The 17,450-nt window shown below is 50.9% G+C and overlaps 1 protein-coding gene across 1 annotated transcript in view; it reads right to left on the bottom strand.

Moving 5' to 3' along the window:
• The window catches only part of ANKMY1 (ankyrin repeat and MYND domain containing 1), a 674,408-nt gene that overhangs the window by 153,843 nt on the left and 503,115 nt on the right, over nucleotides 1-17,450 (bottom strand). Inside the window, exon 15 of the mRNA XM_069618246.1 lies at nucleotides 16,671-16,740. Coding sequence (XP_069474347.1) covers nucleotides 16,671-16,740 — 70 coding nt within the window. The remainder of the gene's footprint in view (nucleotides 1-16,670; nucleotides 16,741-17,450) is intronic.

Raw genomic sequence — 17,450 nt, 5'->3', positions numbered from 1 at the left:
CAACCAGAGATGCGCAGGTAAGTGTTTATAAAAGCTGTTCGGAATAAAGAGGGAAGCTTGCCCTAATCTGTGGTCTTTTTCCTTTTCAGGCATCCATTCGGAGGAAGATCCGTGGATTGAAGCGTTTACCGCAACCGGGTAAGTCTGTAGCGGAATGTTTCCCATATGGGCCGGGGTGCGGCGGATATGCGGAAAAGGTCGCGCCGACCCGAGATTAGGTGAGTATCCCCGGTGATCTCAGGTAAGTCTTAATATTTGCCTTTATTGCCTTAGGTAACTCTCTGTTGCTCACCATATTGTTTTTATGTCCATAGGCGATGAAGAGCGGCCGCGGACTGAAGATGAGCGTGATGGAATGCTGAAAATGGCAACAGGTGAGTTCAGCGCGGCGTTGCAGGAGGCGCGGCAAGAGCGACTAATGGATTCTTTCTTCCAGGTCCAAGTCGGGAAGATGCAGGATTCAGGGGAGTATGAATAAACTCTTGCTCTAACCTTTCCTTCTGTTTTCCTTGCAGGGTTCAAGAGCTCCGGAGTGTAGACGGGTGTGGCAGAAGACTGGAAGCTGCTGCAGGCACGGTGAGCGTTACGCTGCTACTGCAGAATAACGCGAAGCACGTGTGGCTGTCCGGGCGTGGCTTAAATAGCTTTGGAAGAAGTCCCAGGTAAGTATTCTTCCACTGCCCCACCCAGGTAAGAAAATAGTCCCTGCATTAAAATAGTCCCTCCTAAGCCTCATTTGGCTTAGGTCTTCATGCAGCATGGTCTGCATCAGGTGAGTAAGCAGCATGGTCTGCTTTAGGTAAGTTCTCATAAATTAGCCTGGCGCCTATGGCGCCAGGACTGACTTTGTTCTTATGAGCCTGGCGCCAAAGGCGCCAGGACTGCACCCAAACAACCCCTAACTGGGGCTTTTGGGCATGCTCCAAATGGCGTGATGCCTGCTTCCGGGGCTGCTGGGCCTGGTCTGGTTTCCCAGGGGCAGGCATCATGACAGGTGATGAGGTTTGGGGAATTCTCTGGTTTGAGGACCAACCACTACAAATCTGTGGTGTTCCCCCTTACAGAGGAGACAAGGAGGTTTGACAATGAATTTGGCCTTGGGTGGGAGTCTTGTGGGGTCCGCTACCTGGGGGTGCAGGTGGTTCGCATCCGGGATGACCTGTTTCGCGATAATTACGTGAGGGCAACTTTGAAAAGGGGTTTCCAAATCACTCCAGACAGGCAAACAGAGGTGCTTCTTCTCCTTCCAAACACTCGGCAAACACTCTGCGCTGCTCCGCGTCTAGGAGTGTTTTTTAAGTCTTTTACTAATGGACACTGAAGACAGACTCCACAGCAAAAGGGGTTTCCAAATCACTCCAGGCAGGCAAACAGAGGTGCTCCTTCCAAACAATCGGCAAACACTCCGCCACACTATTTATTTCATTAATAGGATTAGAGAAATGCAATATCTGGATTTCCACCTTTTTTGTTTTCACTATACCTAAAATGATTTCCAATTCACTTTCTTTATTCATCTTCCCATGAACTTCTGACAGAAATTGCAGATATCCCTCATTTTCTTCTTTTCTACTGATTCTTACTACTTTACATCCTGGAATTGTAAATCGTAATCTGTTAATTAGCCATGTTCCTTATATATACACAACATCAGTATCATTTCTCTATAAAATAAACATATTAAATTCCTGTAAAGTTCCAATGATACTTTGTGCATTCAATTGCAAATGTGTTCTCCCCATTTATTGTATGCCTTAGTTCTGCCCTCCTTTTTATATTTACACTGCAACTTGTTGTATCATCCAACCTGCTATGCCCAAGTACTTCTTCCTTGCCTTCTCAGTTCAAATGTTTAGGTGTCCTGTACATTTGAGTAATTCTACTAAAAATCATAAAAAAGCTTTATTGGCTACTATTAATGCTTCATTTTTTGCTATGTCTTTCCACTTTGCTTAAGTACTTTCATATGTTCCTACTGCTACCTGCATGTGTAACATATCTACTACTTTTTCACTTCCCTCCTTAATTTGTTTGCTTTGTAAATTTCCCAACTGCTTCTGCGTAATTTATATTCTGTTCTTTCCTAATTACCAGCACCCCTGTTAGGCAGAGCTGTGATTACTTCCAAAACTTCAACAATTAGAGGATTCCTCAATCATACCCTTTTTAAAATCGTGGTCCCCTCTACATTTCTTACAACCTTTTGCAAAATTAAAACCTCCAAAATGGAATCCTCCCAACATCGTATAGGAGGTAGAACCAAGAAGCTTTCCGACAAGATAATTCATAACAAATGGAACTCTCCCATTATCCTGCCGTTGGTTCGGTATGTAATGAAGCAATTACATTACATGCTTTCTGTTTAGTATAGGTGCAACCTCTCGATCAATGATTCGCTGCAGCTTTACCGAGTGTGTAGATCTTGTTGTATGGGAGGATGCATGTAGTGATGCAGCCTTAGGGGCTCCTGTCCCTCTCGGTCAATTCTGGTGTCCAACAATGAGGTCCTTGAGAGCTTTCCTGCTGCATTTATACTCAGAGGCCCTTTAATTCTTCTTTGATCTTGGGTCAGGTTTGCAAGAGGACTTGTCACATCTAATAACACTGAATTACCAGTCCTACTTGTTCTCGGTTCGTTTGGACCCAAAATGGGTTTAATTGAACTGTGGTGTGTGCCAATTAAATGGTCCCGGGCTACAGGCTGAGCTGCACGATTGTTATTACTTTTGTCTTCTAATCTGCAAAATTCTGTGGCAGGTTGACCCGCCGTTTGATTCCTACATCCTGTAGTACTAGATTTAATTTTTGATATGGTTGGTGTTTGGGCCAGCTGCGATGACAATTCTACCTCTGACATCGAATATATCAAAATGTTTATTAATTCAAGAGCTACTGCAGCCAGGAGTAGTTCTTCCATTTCGAGATGGAAGATTTTGGCTCAATCATAACCTCAGGCTCAGCTTTGGGCAACCCTGCACACCGTTGTTTTTTAGCCTGCCAAGCCATTACAGAAGGGGAAAGACCATATGGAAATGAAGTTTGGTCTCACCCAAAAAGGGGCAGTCCAGCCCAAACTGCTAGGTCACATCCCTTCTGCACCAGACCATAAGCATCAACAGACACGTTTCAGTCGAGTGGTTATGATTTATTCAAAACCTTTCAGCCAACCCCTTTTTGTTTGTAGTGTGTCTCCCTATGTGAGAGAGGGTATGCCCAGACGTCGGTCCTTTGATCGCTGCACCATAGGGAACCAAGCTGCACCTCAATGATGAGGCCCAAAAGGCCAAAACATGTATGTGGTTGCTTGTGTTTCCGTGCAGAGGGGACACAGCCTAGCGGTTATGGCTGGGCTGCTCCCATTGGTGGCAGTACTAGACTGATTTGCATATGGCTGGACCCCTCTCGCAATGTCACAGACGGGCTAAAAAATGTGGTGTAAATGGTTGCCCAGAGCAGTGCCAGTGGTTATGATTTACAAAACCTTCCACCCATCACTTTTTTGGATACCCTTGGATTAGGACATTTTATCCTAATGCAGATGAGGAACTCCTCTTTACCCGGTCAGATAGCATAGCGAGCTAAGCGCTCACCCATGATATTTGTGCAAAGCCTGCTCTGGCAGGTTTCAATCCGAGCAGGGTCAAACCAGCCTTTCATCCTTCTGAGGTCGATAAATTTAGTACCACTATGTGGGATAATAATGTCTTTTGTTATTTCAGCGCACTGCGACCTATTGGTGTGTAGCGCTATATAAGAAATACATTATTATGCTTATTTTGCACAACCTGCTAGAAGCCTTCATCAGTTGTCCCCTTTTCAGTGCATTGCCACCAAAACCGCAGCATGGGTGCTGTCCTCCTACAGTTTCATTTAGTTGCGTGCACCAGAAATAACTACATGATGTATGGCTCGTCTATTCCACCTTACACAGAGAAACATCTGGACAATGACTTGGGAAGCAACATGCAAATGAATGCAGTCACAAAGGACAGCTCAGCATTGTGCTCTTTTGCGTTAGCTCAGAGATCCACAGCCTGGAGCAATGACAAATACGACTATGACAACTCGCCGTGCATCGTCTTTCCTGAATACCAGTTGAACCAGTGCCAGCATTTCCAGAGCACCAGAGACTGCCTTATCTGCTAACACAACTTCACTGACTACTAGTTAAAGAAGGAATCCTGTTCAAATGAGGCTTCCTAACCTGTAAATGCCTAGCCACTGCCACAATAAAAATACACTCATACTCCCATGGAGTAGCTGTTCGCCACCCACAGACCTTACCTTCCACAACATTGATAGGATGCGTCAAGATGTGCTTGGTTGTCAGGCCAACACTCTGCAACCAGTTTGCCCTCTGCAGAGGTTTTTACTCACACTCTTCTAAAGTCCTTGGAAAGCCATCTATTGGAATAAATCCATCTTCCAATGGACTCCCAGGGCTTCTCTCCTCCAGATATTAACCCAGTTCACTCCCTGATGAGATGTGTGCAGTACCCAACATATATAAAGGTAAAATATAATTTATTCTTCCACATACATGCAATGAAACCATGCCCTGAAACTGCAATTTCACTGCATGTCTCTGACCCTACTAAAAATGTAACATATAAATAACATGTTTTCTTCCTCTGGGGTTTCCTTCTGCTCATTTCACAACATTTAAAAAAAAAAGAAACTTCCACCTTTAGGCAGAGCTTATTTTCCTAACAGTTTGAGATGTTTTCTTAAATTTATAAAGCTGAGTCACGGCAAAATATTAACACAAAAGTTGATACCTGATATCATTTAATGTAACAAATGATGTAGCACCTTGAGTAATTAAGCAATTTCATAGACAATATATTTATGACAGATATTTTCATTGGGTGAGTTCATTGTGAGCATAAGCCAAAACCTGCATATTCAACTACTTATTGTTACCATTTCTGGTGGCGCTAGAGAGCCCGGCCAAGATGGCGGTCTCTCACTGAGCCCCGTTTGCCAGCTTTGAATAAATCCTGAAAATCGCTGCTTTAAGACAGCCCGGTGCCACAGCTGATGTGAGTGGGGAACGGAGTGTAGCCCCCCGAGCTGTGAAACTCCCAGCTCCTGTAGACCCCTGTGAAGCAGGCTTGAGCAGCAGCGGACAGGCAGAGGCGCGGGACGGAGGAGGCGAGGGCTGGGGATGCCGCCCCGGGACCAGAAATGGACATTAGGGAAATATTGCTGGACCTCAAAGTGGGCATTGGGGGCCTGGATTCAAAGCTGAATTCGCTCTCTTCCAAGGTCAATATGCTGCAACATCGGCTGGATAAACAGAGTGACCGCCTAGATGAAGTGGAACACAGAGTATCAGGCATGGAGGATGGATCGACATCGCTGGCGGCCAGGGCGTCGACCTTCGATGGTGCAGCTCAGGTCTGTGGCTGTTAAGAATGCAGGCCTGGAGGGAAGGGCCCATAGAAACAATATTTGGCTGGTTGGCATCAGAGAACGTCAAGGGCAGATTAAGATGGAGGAATTTATCGAAACTCTGTGCAGAGAAGTATTTGGAGGGTCAGAGGTTTTCTCCCGTTTGTGGTTGAAAGGGCCCACCACATACCGGCTGCGCGACTGGTACCTGGGGCGGCCCTCAGCCCCATCATTGCTCGCCTTGAACTACAGGAATCGGGACACGATTCTTCGTCTGGTCAGGCAGCAATGGGACCTTCAATACGACAGCGATAAGGCCAGATTCATCCAGACCTCTCAGAGGTGGTGCAGGCTTCAAGACAGTCTTTCGCAGGGGTGAAACGGTGCCTCAGAGTCTTCAGTATTCCATATTCCATGCTATTCCCTGCAAAGTTCCGTATGAGCACAATGAGAAGACACAATTCTTCTACTCCATGGAGGCGGCAAGCTCCTTCTTGGATGAGATTGGTGGGCGTCACCCTGGAAAGCGCCTGGGAACCAGGGTCGAGCGGGCCGGGAGGACCCCTGAGACTGGGTCTCCTGACAGATGATCCAGAGAGAGAATTGCGTAATGGTTATGCAACTGTCAATGCACCATTGACCCCTCTATTGACTAGCCCGGGCTGCCTGGAAATATGTCTACTACCTACGGATGGCAGGGCTGACAGGCTTGGTTGGGCCCTAGCGCCCCGAGCTGGATGTGGGGGTGGGGGGGAAATTCGTGCAGGTTGGGGGTTGCCTGTGGGAGTGGAGGGGTGGGTCAGAGATGGCTTCAGGGTTAGGAGGGCCACAGGGGCTGGTTGGTGGGAGGAGGTGGGGTTGTTGGTTTTGTTATGTTTGTTAGGAGTCTGATTCTTAACCTGGTGTCTCACTATCATATCTCTCAATCGAAGGCCAGCACCTGCTCAACGGGCGGCGAGGTAATGGGATTGGGGAGGCTGTTTCTGATAACCGGGTTTCCGTGGGGAAGATGGCATTTTGGGTAGGAACATGGAACATTGGGAGGGGAATAGCCCCTTCAAGATCAGGAAGGTTGCACAGTACCTCAGAAGGCACCAGGTGCAAGTGGCCTTCATCCAAGAGATCCATCTTACTTCCTTTTCTGAACACAAATGGGGCATCCATTGGGGTTGTCACAGGTATTTTTCTTCCTATTCCTCCTATGCAAGGGGGTAGCTATCCTGATAGGCAGCTGGGTCAAGTTTCGCCTGGTCTTAACAGCAAGAGACGATGAAGGGAGGGTCCTGCTGGTATGTGGTGTCCTAGAAGCAGTGCTGGTGGCACTGGTGAACTCGTATGGCCCAAATGTGGACAATGCTAACGCATTTGACTGGGTGATGGTGCAGCTGGCCAGGTGTCAAGGTCCCACCATCGTGTGGGGCGGGGACCTACATATCGTGATGGACCCTCTCAGGAATAGATTTGGGGTGGGCCAGGGTCCTGTGTCCAGGGTGATCTTGCAGGTGAGGGAAATATGCAGGACGTATAATCTCGTGGACGGATGGCGATGCCAGCACAGGGATGAATGGAATTACACTTTCCACTCCTAAGTTCACAAATCCAGCTCTAGGATGCACTACCTAATGGTTTCCTGTGAGGGGACACTCACATGGGGCGATAGTTGGATACTCCCTCGAACTCTTTCAGATCATTCTCCTCTGCTTCTGGAGTGCAGACTGGGAATGGAAGAGAGGGGGGCCCACTCTTGGCGATTCAAACCTGATGCACTGCAGGACCCAGTGTTCTGCCAGGAATTATGGGATGAGATCCAGTACTTTTTTCAGCACAATGAGGGCTCGGTCTGCTCGGCAGAGGTACTTTGGGAATGCCTTAAGTGTTACATAAGGGGTGTGTGCATGGCCAAAGAAAACGGGATTCTCCAGGGTATTAGACAGGACCTTGCAGCGGGAGAGGCCCGGCTTAAACATTTGGAGGCTGAATATGCATCCGCGGCAGACCCTCAGACCCTGGCAAAGCTCTGCGAGGAGCTCGACAGGTTCAGGACAAATGTTGTTCAGGAGATCCGGTTTCTGGGTCGAGGCCATCAGATACATCAATACGGGTAGAGGCAGAAACCAGGGGCTTTGTTGGCCCGGTTATTAGCGGCTGACAAGCAGCGTCCGCAGGTGGAGTGCATTACAGACCCCCAGGGTGGGCATGTGTACACAGAAGAGGGTATTGCTGCGGTATTTCAAGCGTTCTACAAGAACCTGTATGGATCCAGGTTCTCGAAGGACTTGGATACCCTGCAACGTTATCTAGAAGAGGTGTAGCTGTACTGGGTGGAGTCGCAACTCTGTGAGCCTCTCAATCAGGAGGTCTCATTGAATGAGATCCTGACTATATTCAAGGAGCTCCAGAGATCAATGTCTCTGGGGCCCAACGGTCTAACCAGGGAATTTTATACGGTGTATGCCCCCATCCTGGATCCAGTGCTCCTGCGGGTATATGAGGAATCGCTTGCTGTCGGGATACTTCCCCCCAGACTGTATGGGGCAAACAGTGGGGTTTTACAGAAAAAGGGGAAACCGGACGAGGATTGCACTTCGTACCAGCAAATTTCCCTAATCAATGTAAATAACAAAATATTTGCCAAAGTACTCACTAACGGACTGCTCCCCCTGATGCCTGGCATGGTGCTGGTGGACTAGGCTGGGTTTGTCCCCGGTAGGAACACCACGTATGGCCTGTGCTGTTTCTTCAGGGTTCTTGTGGCACTAGAGAAAACATCACAAGCAGTTGCTGTTTTTCTAGACCCGAAAAGGCCTTCAACTCCGTCAAGTGGCCCTTCTTATTCACGGTACTCCAAAAGCTAGGGCTCAGCTCTTATTTTATTAAACTGCTTTCTGTATTATATGTCAACCCCTTGGCAAAAATTGTTGTAGGGCGAGCAATATCTGAAAGCTTCGAAGTGGGGAGCATTCTGCCCGCTCTCTCCACTTGTATTTGCCTTTGCGTTGGAGCCTCTGGCAGCGATCCAGTGAGAGCGCCATATTCAGAGGGGGGTTAAATCTGGGCCTGCATAGATTGATTATCTATTTGTATGCAGAGGACAGGGCCCTCTTTATCGATAACCCGGCATGCAACTTGTGCCCTGTGATGCAGGAGGTGCTGAGGTTTGGGGAATTCTCTGGTTTGAGGACCAACCACTACAAATCTGTGGTGTTCCCCCTTACAGAGGAGACAAGGAGGTTTGACAATGAATTTGGCCTTGGGTGGGAGTCTTGTGGGGTCCGGTACCTGGGGGTGCAGGTGGTTCGCATCTGGGATGACCTGTTTCGCGATAATTATGGGAAGGCAACTGGGAAGCTCCAGGGGCGGTGGCAAGATGGCAGACAGACACTCCCGCTCACACTACTAGGCTGCATTTCCATTGTGAAAATGATTGCGCTCCCTACATTTTTGTACCTTTTCCTTAACATTCTCCTTCGGCTGTCAGATGGCGTTTTCCAGCGTCTGTGTGTGCTCCAACTTGACTTACTTTGGGCGAGTAAACCTGCCAGGGTAGTGCATACCACATTAACACAACCAATGGCGAGGGGGAGGGGGCACGGGGCATAGCTCTACCAGATCTCGAACTGTACTATTGGGCAGCGCAGGCACACTTTCGTGGGAACTGGTATGCCAACTCACTTTGTGAGGCTGCATGTACAGGTGGAGAGAGTGCTTGCCGGCCCAGACCTGCTGCGTGCAACGATTCTCGTGACTTCCCGAATATCACCCAATACCCTGAACACTGTCAAGATTTCCTGTGTGGTTTGGAAAATGACTGCATGGAAAATTGATGTTTCTACTCTGTACTCAACCCTCCTCCCGGTACAACATGTGCCTGGGGTGGCCATAACAGGTGAGTGAGTCCATCTGCAGTGGGTGGACAAGCTTGGCATTGTGCCTTTTGTGGATCTTTTCATCGGTGGTGAGTTTCTCACCGTTCAGCAGGCAAGGGAGCAAAGGGGCGATTCGGCTTTGGATGTTTTTCTCTATTTTCAAGTACAACAAGCACTGAAGGCATTATTTCCCTTGTTTCCCATTCAACCCTCCATGTGGGAACTATTGCAGGGGGTGATCCAATCTCAGGGGCAGGGCCGCATGGTCTCACGGATATATAGTAGCATTAATTCAGACATACCATAGGAGGGGGAGGAGCTGAGGAGACGGTGGGAGAGGGCCCTAAGCAAGACCATACAAGATGAGGATTGAGAATTTGTATTGTGACAAACCCAGAAAGTGTCATTAAATTCCAAATTCAAGCTAATACACTTCAATTTCCTACATCAGGTCTATCACATCTGGCCAAGCTCCACAGGGATTTCCCTACCGCACCAGCTGAATGTGCCAGATGTGACTTTGCACCGGCGGACTTTCTCCATCTGGCCTGGAAATGTCTGCAGGTCTACGGCTTCTGATCAGGGGTACTGGAGAAAGTCTACTTGGTCAGCAATAGCTCTTTTGGGATGTACAAGGGCCCTGTGGCCGGGGATGAGGCGACTAGCGGGGCTGCTGCTTGCCGAAGCTCGTAGGAGGGTGGCCATGGCCTCTGGGAAGGCCCCCCACCCCTAGTGTACAAGGGTGGCTACAGGATGTTGCATATTGTCATGATTTGGAGACTTCTTTCATTCGAACTTTGCCACTACATGCCCGGCCGCCGGAGGTTTGGGGTCCATATGTTCAATATTTGATTACAACTGCTGACTGATACCGTTGGGTGGAATGGTGGCCAAAGCAATGTCTCATGTGTTGCTGATATGTACAATATTATGGCTTGCTCTGCCAAAGAGTGATGAAGAACTCAGTTATCATAAATTCAAGATGGTTTGAGTTTTTGTGAAGACTACCATGGGCCATTGATTCAAACTATCAGAGTACGCACCAGTCAAGTAGAAGCCAGTGTTATCACACAATATGGCACCGAAACCAACTGTTGACCTAGGCACTATTTGTCCAGCGAAGTTGAACCAGGCGCAGTTTGCAGAACAAGATCCATGAAGATTTTAAAACATGAGCATGGTTAACATCTTGTATTACTTAAAAATGCATTTGGTTGGTAAATGCCTGGATAAAAAAAAGCAAGCCAGTAAAATATAGAGAAAGGAACAAGTTACTTACCTGTAACTGTTGTTCTCCAGCATGGGTCTGGCATGGATTCACATGCTCATGAATATTCCCCGTCGTCAGGCTGGGAATCCTCGGTAAAGAAAAAATCAGTATCAGTTTCGTTTCTGATCTGTCTTTCGTAGCAGTAACCAATCACTGATCTCTGCGTCATACTGACCACAGCCAATGACTGCCCTCTACCTAAGCCCAGCCTCTGGCAGCCATCTTCAGATTTGGTAGCACGTGAAGTGGCAGAATGACCAAGTGAAGAGCCCCAGAGGGGTAGGCGGGAGGGCTCGCATGTGAATCCATGCCAGACCCATGCTGGAGAACAACAGTTACAGGTAAGTAACTTGTTCCTTCTCCAGCATGGGGTCTGGCATGGATTCACATGCTCATGAATAAAGAATACATAGCAGTACACACATGCACAACCACGGGAGGTGGCAAAGGCTCAACATTAAGCATTACATCAAACTCAACATTAAGCAATTCTTACCTCCTCACCAGGCTCACCTTAGGCGAACAGATTGCGCAGCACTGCTTGGCCGACCCTGGACTCCTCCCTGGAATCCCGATCGACGCAGTAGAATTTCGTGAAGGTGTGCGTCGACCTCCACGTAGCAGCCCTGCAGATGTCCAGCAAGGGCACACCAGATAGGAACGCCGTGGTAGCTGCGATCGCTCTGGTGGAATGGGCTCTCGGATGGCCAGGCAGCGGTCGGTTTGCCAACCGATGACAGTACATGATACAGCCGGAGAGCCATCTGGAAATGGAGGCCTTTGAGAGAGCCTTCCCCCGATTGACAGGTCCAAAGTTCACAAAAAGTTGTGACGTCTTACGAAAACACTTCGTGCGGTCCACGTAAAACTTCAATGTCTAGCCACATCCAGCGAGTGCAAAGTCCTTTCGGCCGGCGACAAAGGCGACGGGAAGAAAACAGGCAACACCAAGGGTTCGTTGAGGTGGAAGTCCGACGGCACCTTGGGCATGAAGGAGGGGTGCGTCCTGAGCACTACCCTTGCGTCGTGAAAAGTCAAGTACGGGGGCTTGCAGGAAAGGGCCTGGATCTCTCCCACTCTTCGTGCGGAGGTGATGGCCACAAGAAACGCTGTTTTCCACGACAAGAACTTCAACGGAGCCGAGTGCAGAGGCTCGAACGGGTGTCCCATGAGCTTGGTCAGCACCACGTTGAGCTCCCACGCCGGGGCCCGAGCCTTCACCGGCGGGAACGATCTGAACAGTCCCTTCATGAATTCTTTCACCAGACGATGAGATCACAAAGATGTCCGCCCCGTGGTTCTGGTGTATCGGGAGATCGCAGCAAGATGAATCTTGATGGACGCGTGCACCAGCCCAGCCTTGGCCAGCGTCAGAAGGTACGGCAGTACCTGGGGAGCCGTAATCCGTAGAGGGTTAATCTTCTGTGCGTGGCACCAGACAGAGAACCTCTTCCATTTGTGTCCATAGCATTTAAGAGTTGAGGACGCCCTGGCCTTTGCAAGAACCTCTCTGCAGTCGGCCGGTATGTCGTATCCTCCAAACTCTAACGCTGCAGGAGCCAGGCCTGCAAGTTCAGCGACTTCGGGTTGTGATGGAGGATGGCGCCTCCTTCCCTGGAGAGAAGATCCGCGTCCGCTGGCAGCTTGATTGACGGGGACGCTGACAAGTCCAGAAGGTCCGGGAACCATATCTGCCTCGGCCACGCAGGTGCGACGAGGATCATCCTGCACCGTGACCTCTTGAGCTGGTTGATGAGCTGGATCAGCAATGGCAATGGAGGGAACGCGTATAGAAACAGGCCCTCCCAGGGGAACGAGAAAGCATCGCCCATGCTCCTCGGCTGGGGAAACCTGCTGGCGAACCTCCGGCACTTGGAGTTCGTCGCCGTCACGAACAGATCGATCCGGAGAGTGCCCCACCGTCGGAAGAGGCGGTCCACTAGATCCTGTCGTAGTTCCCACTCGTGGCACGAGCGCAGCTCTCTGCTGAGCGAGTCGACGATGGTGTTTTTTATCCCTGCCAGATGAAACGGCGCCAGAAACATCCCTTGGGCGACGGCCCAATTCCACAGATCCTGCGCCTCCTTGGACAGGGCTGGGGATCTGGTACCGCCTTGCTTCCTGATGTAGAACATGGTGGTGGTGTTGTCGGTGAAGACCCTCACCACCTTGCCCTTGAGGGACGGAAGAAAGGACCTGAGGGCCCAAAACACTGCACGGAGCTCCAGGACGTTCATATGGAGGGACTTCTCCGTCGGAAGCCAAAGGTCTGTCAAGTGCAGATTTTCGGTGTGCGCTCCCCACCCTTCCAGGGAGGCATCCGTGGTCACTGTCTCCTGGTGGCTGGGGGTCTGGAAGTCCATGCCCGCCGTCAGATGCGCGCGGGTGCCCCACCACCGGATAGCTCGTCGGAAACTCTCGTTGAGTGTGATCCTCTCCTCGAAGCTGCCCATCGTCTGGATCCAGCGCGCGTCCAGGAATTCCTGCAACGGGCGCATCCGGAGCCTGCACAGACAGATGAGATAAATGCAAGAAGACATCATTCCGAGGAGGGACTTGATGGACCTCACCCTGGCCGCGTCAGCAACCAGCATCCGCTGCACCTTGCCCAAGATGGCCCTCGTCCTTTCCTCCAAAGGAGAGGCCAGAAGCGACACTGTGTCGAGCTTCGCTCCCAGAAACAGAGCGTCTTGCACGGGCACCAGGTGGGACTTGGCGTAGTTTATGGAGAATCCGAGGTCCGTGAGTAGTTGGACGGTCCTTGCCGTGTGCTCCACGGCGAGCTCCTTCGTCTTTGCTCGGATGAGCCAGTCGTCCAGGTAGGGGTAGACGTGGATCCCCTCGAGACACAGCTGCGCCGCAACCGGTGCGAGGCACTTGGTGAACACCCTGGGTGCCGACCTCAATCCGAAGGTAAGGGCTCTGAACTGGTAGTGACGCCCTTGGACTACGAACCTGAGAAACATTCGGTGTCCCTTTAGGATGGGAATATGGAAGTAGGCATCCTCCAAATCCAACGATGACAGGAAATCGCCCTCCTCCAGTTGACCCAGGACGTGTTGGAGGGTGACCATCCGGAACTTCTGTGCCTTGATGAATTTGTTCAGTCGTCGTAGGTCCAGGATGGGACGCCATCCTCCGGTCTTCTTCTTCACGAGTAAGCATCTTGATAAAACTCCGGAGCCCCGAAGCCTCTTTGGGACGAACTCGATGGCGCCCTTCTTGAGCATCGCCTTTACCTCCAAGAGAAGTTGAGGGACGTGATGTTCTTTCCTGGCCACTGGGGGGACGCGCGGGCACCTCTTTAGAAACTCGAGTGCGTGACCCTGAGCTAGGGCGTCCAGCACCCAACGGTCGGTGGAGATGGACTCCCACACGCTGACGAAGCTCGCCAGCCGGCCTCCCACCGGGGTGCTTCGGTGGGGGCCCGACCCCACGGCCGCTTCAGTCCTGCTTCGACGAGGCTTTGCCGCCTTGTCCTCCTTGGCGACGACGGTGGCGTCCCCTGTAAGCTTCCTGTGACGAGGAACGGGCTGCTTGACGGTAGGTGGAAAATCCGCCGCTGGAACCTTTGGAGGCACCCTGTTTGCCTCCGCCGCTCCGAAAGGGCGGCTGCCGTTGCTGGAGAACCCCAAGAGCCCGGGCCGTCTCCGTGTCCGCTTTGATGGCTTGAAGGGAATCGTCCACTGTTTTCCCAAACAGGTTGTTTCTGTCGAACGGCAAGTCCAAGACTCTGGTCTGCACGTCCTGACGGAAGTCAGTAGCCTTGAGCCATCCACGCCGCCTAAGGCACACGCCGTTGCCCAACTGGCGAAATCCAGTGTCAGCGATGTCCGTCGCAATCGTAATGGCGTGGTCTGACGCCACCTCTCCTTCCTGCAAGATCTCTAGGGCTTCCGCCCTCTTGTCGTCTGGTAGGAAGTCCAGCAGGGGGGCCAATTTGTACCACAACTCCTTGTCATAGCGGGCTACGATAGCCAAGGCGTTGGCCGCCTTAATCATCGTCGCTGCCGACGAGATGACTCTGCGTCCCATCGGGTCTAATTTCTTTCCCTCGCTGTCCGGCGGGGAGGTTGATGTAGAGGCCGCGCCCCCCCCGCTTCCTGGCCACCGCGGAGACGACAGAGTCCGGGGTCGGCTGTGCCCGAAGGCACAAGGGGGCCGCGTCCGGGACCCGGTACTTCTTCTCGTACCGATCCCTTCTAGCCGGCGTCGTGGATGGGTTCTTGAGGAGGGCGAGGCCCTCATCCCAAATATCGTCTAGTAGAGGTACAGCGAGGACCGTCTTCCAATTGGTCTTGTGCCGTTGATAAAGGAAACCTTCCTTCTTCTCTTCCGGGCAGAGCTGGAAAAGCTCGGATGCCCTGGCGATCATGGAGTGAAACGATCCAATCTCGTCGGGCGGGGAAGCCCGGGTGGGAGGTGACGACGGGAGATCCTCGTCGTAAACCTCGTCGTCTGTACCCGTCGCAGCCGTGTCAGTCCCCGTATCATCCCCACGTGTCGTGGACGGGGAGGAGGGCTGAACAGGGCGCGATGGCTGAAAAGGAGGTGGAGGGTGAATCCTTCTTCTCTTAGGGGGAGGGCTCCCAGAAGGGCCTGGCTCCGAGTCCCCCGTCGGGAGCGGTTCCTCCGTTGGTGGTAACGGCAGTCTCGTCCTTATCTCCGAGCATAAGGACTGTATAGCCAACAAAATGGCCGCCGAGTTGTCTTGCGGCACTGGTTGAGGGAGATCCGACGGGCGATCAGGAGCCCCGTCGGCATCCTTGACGCCCTCCTCGTCTTCCACGTCGGGGTCCCTCCCGACAGGATGGCCTTCTTCCACGCCAGAGCCGTGGCCTAAGACTTCGATCAGCTCCACGAAAGAGGACTCCCTCCGCAGTGGCAGGGAGATTCTGGGCCCCGGGGTCGCCACCACTGGTGTAGCCTCCACAGGCTGAGCCAGGGCCGCCGCGACTGTTTCTATAGAGGCCTTGGCCGGATGGATCAAGGCTTTCACCACCTTAGGTGCGCTCACCGCCTTGGGGGGAGGGTCACCACCTCGCTCCCCCTCCGATGGGGCCTTAGGGCACAACCGGGGTCTCTCCAGGAGTTTCGCCGGGTGCTCGGCCTTCCCCTTACCCGAGCCAGAGCGTTGGCTCGTGGTTGATGGCACCGGGGAGGATGCGCCCTGCCTGGCGCCCGTAGAGCCTGACCGTTCGGCGCTCCCAGTGCCAGCGGACTCGCGGTGCTTGGCCTTCTGTTGGACCCCCGTCGCCGGGGCGCCCTCAAAGGTTTTAGAAGACCGCTCGGACTTCTTCTTCTTCTCGCCTGACAGGCTCTTTCCTTCCAGCCATTTGGCGAGACGTTGATGGCGGTCCTTCATGGTCCGCTCTGACATATTGCCGCAAAACGCACAGTCCTTCTCCACGTGCGTCTTGTCCTCATGCAGGCAGTAAAGGCAAAGGGAGTGTTCGTCCTCCTTAAAGACATTCTGAAGCTGGCATCCAGGGCAGACCCTGAACAGCTTTCCGGGCGGCGAGCTTCCCTTCTCCTGGGCCATGTTCGAGATGGGCCTGAGAAACTTCTGGAGTCCTCCAAAAGCGTGGCTCGACGGAATCTTCACCCTTGAGGGGCGTAGACGAATCCGACATGGGTCCCCGTTGATCGGATGAAGAAACGGTGAAGCTTGAGGCTCTTTTGATTGAAAAAAAAGACATTTTTCTGAGAAAAAATGTGAAAATTAGCACTAACGCTTGAGAGCAATAGCACGAGGACGTGCGGTAAAAATCTGAAGATGGCTGCCAGAGGCGGGGCTTAGGTAGAGGGCAGTCAATGGCTGTGGTCAGTATGACGCAGAGATCAGTGATTGGTTACTGCTACGAAAGACAGATCAGAAACGAAACTGATACTGATTTTTTCTTTACCGAGGATTCCCAGCCTGACGACGGGGAATATTCATGAGCATGTGAATCCATGCCAGACCCCATGCTGGAGAATGATAAACACAGACCATGCTCCTCAAGACAAATATAATAGAATTAGTATTTTAAACTATATTGACTAACAAAAATGTCTAAGGCTTGAGCCAATTCTTTGTCCTCATATTTTCATAGAACAATAAAGGATACAAAACATATTTTGAACAGGATATTTCTTACCTACATATGTCTTTCATGTCAAGTGAGATCTCTTCCTGGTTTCCTGGGCTTTGAGGCAAATTATATATTCCTGAAAATAATCAAAGAAACGTTTATAACTAAACGGTATTGCGTTCTTCGTGTTTTAAGGCATGTCATGATTCCTCTCATTGGAGTGTCAGGCGCATTGGCCAATTGCCAATGGGCCAGTAGTTTATGCCTCAAAGTAAACTACTGGTCAGTCCTAAACCGCAAGGGGGTACTGTGCAGTCCTGTGTGTGTTACAGGGTAAAACTGGGTAGACTTACTGAAGAGTACTACACAACAGTGTGCAGCCAATTCTCAAAGGCCTTATGCCACAGAATGAAAGGTGCAAAGTGTTTCTATCATTCTGTCCACTGTAAGAAAAATCTGATTCAGAGATGAGAATAGCATGCAGGGGAAAGGAGAAGATGAAGGCTCAAAGGATTAGCAGCCAGTCCCTAAGAGTATATGTAAATCTCTGGCATGCTTCCAACACCTTCATACACCTTGACCATATCAAATCACAGAGTTTGGGGGCTGGGTTCAGGAAATACATGTCCAGTGACTTGCCATATGTGGGCAACCACTATAAATCCAGTAGGTTTTGTTAAGAGCCCCGTTCACCCAGGTGCTGGAGTAATGATAGTGGTTGTTATATTGCCATGCAATAAATGAGTCTTGTCACTTGTTTCTAAAGTATTAAAGTGATTTATTACACACGAAAAAAGCTGACACGTGTTTTGACCCAACCTAGGTCTTTTTGAAGGCTGTGGTAAG

This window comes from Ambystoma mexicanum, chromosome 10, assembly GCF_040938575.1.
Source record: "Ambystoma mexicanum isolate Mex_15411 chromosome 10, UKY_AmexF1_1, whole genome shotgun sequence".
In the NCBI taxonomy this organism is placed as follows: domain Eukaryota; kingdom Metazoa; phylum Chordata; class Amphibia; order Caudata; family Ambystomatidae; genus Ambystoma; species Ambystoma mexicanum.
This window is presented reverse-complemented; position numbering and strand designations above follow the sequence as displayed.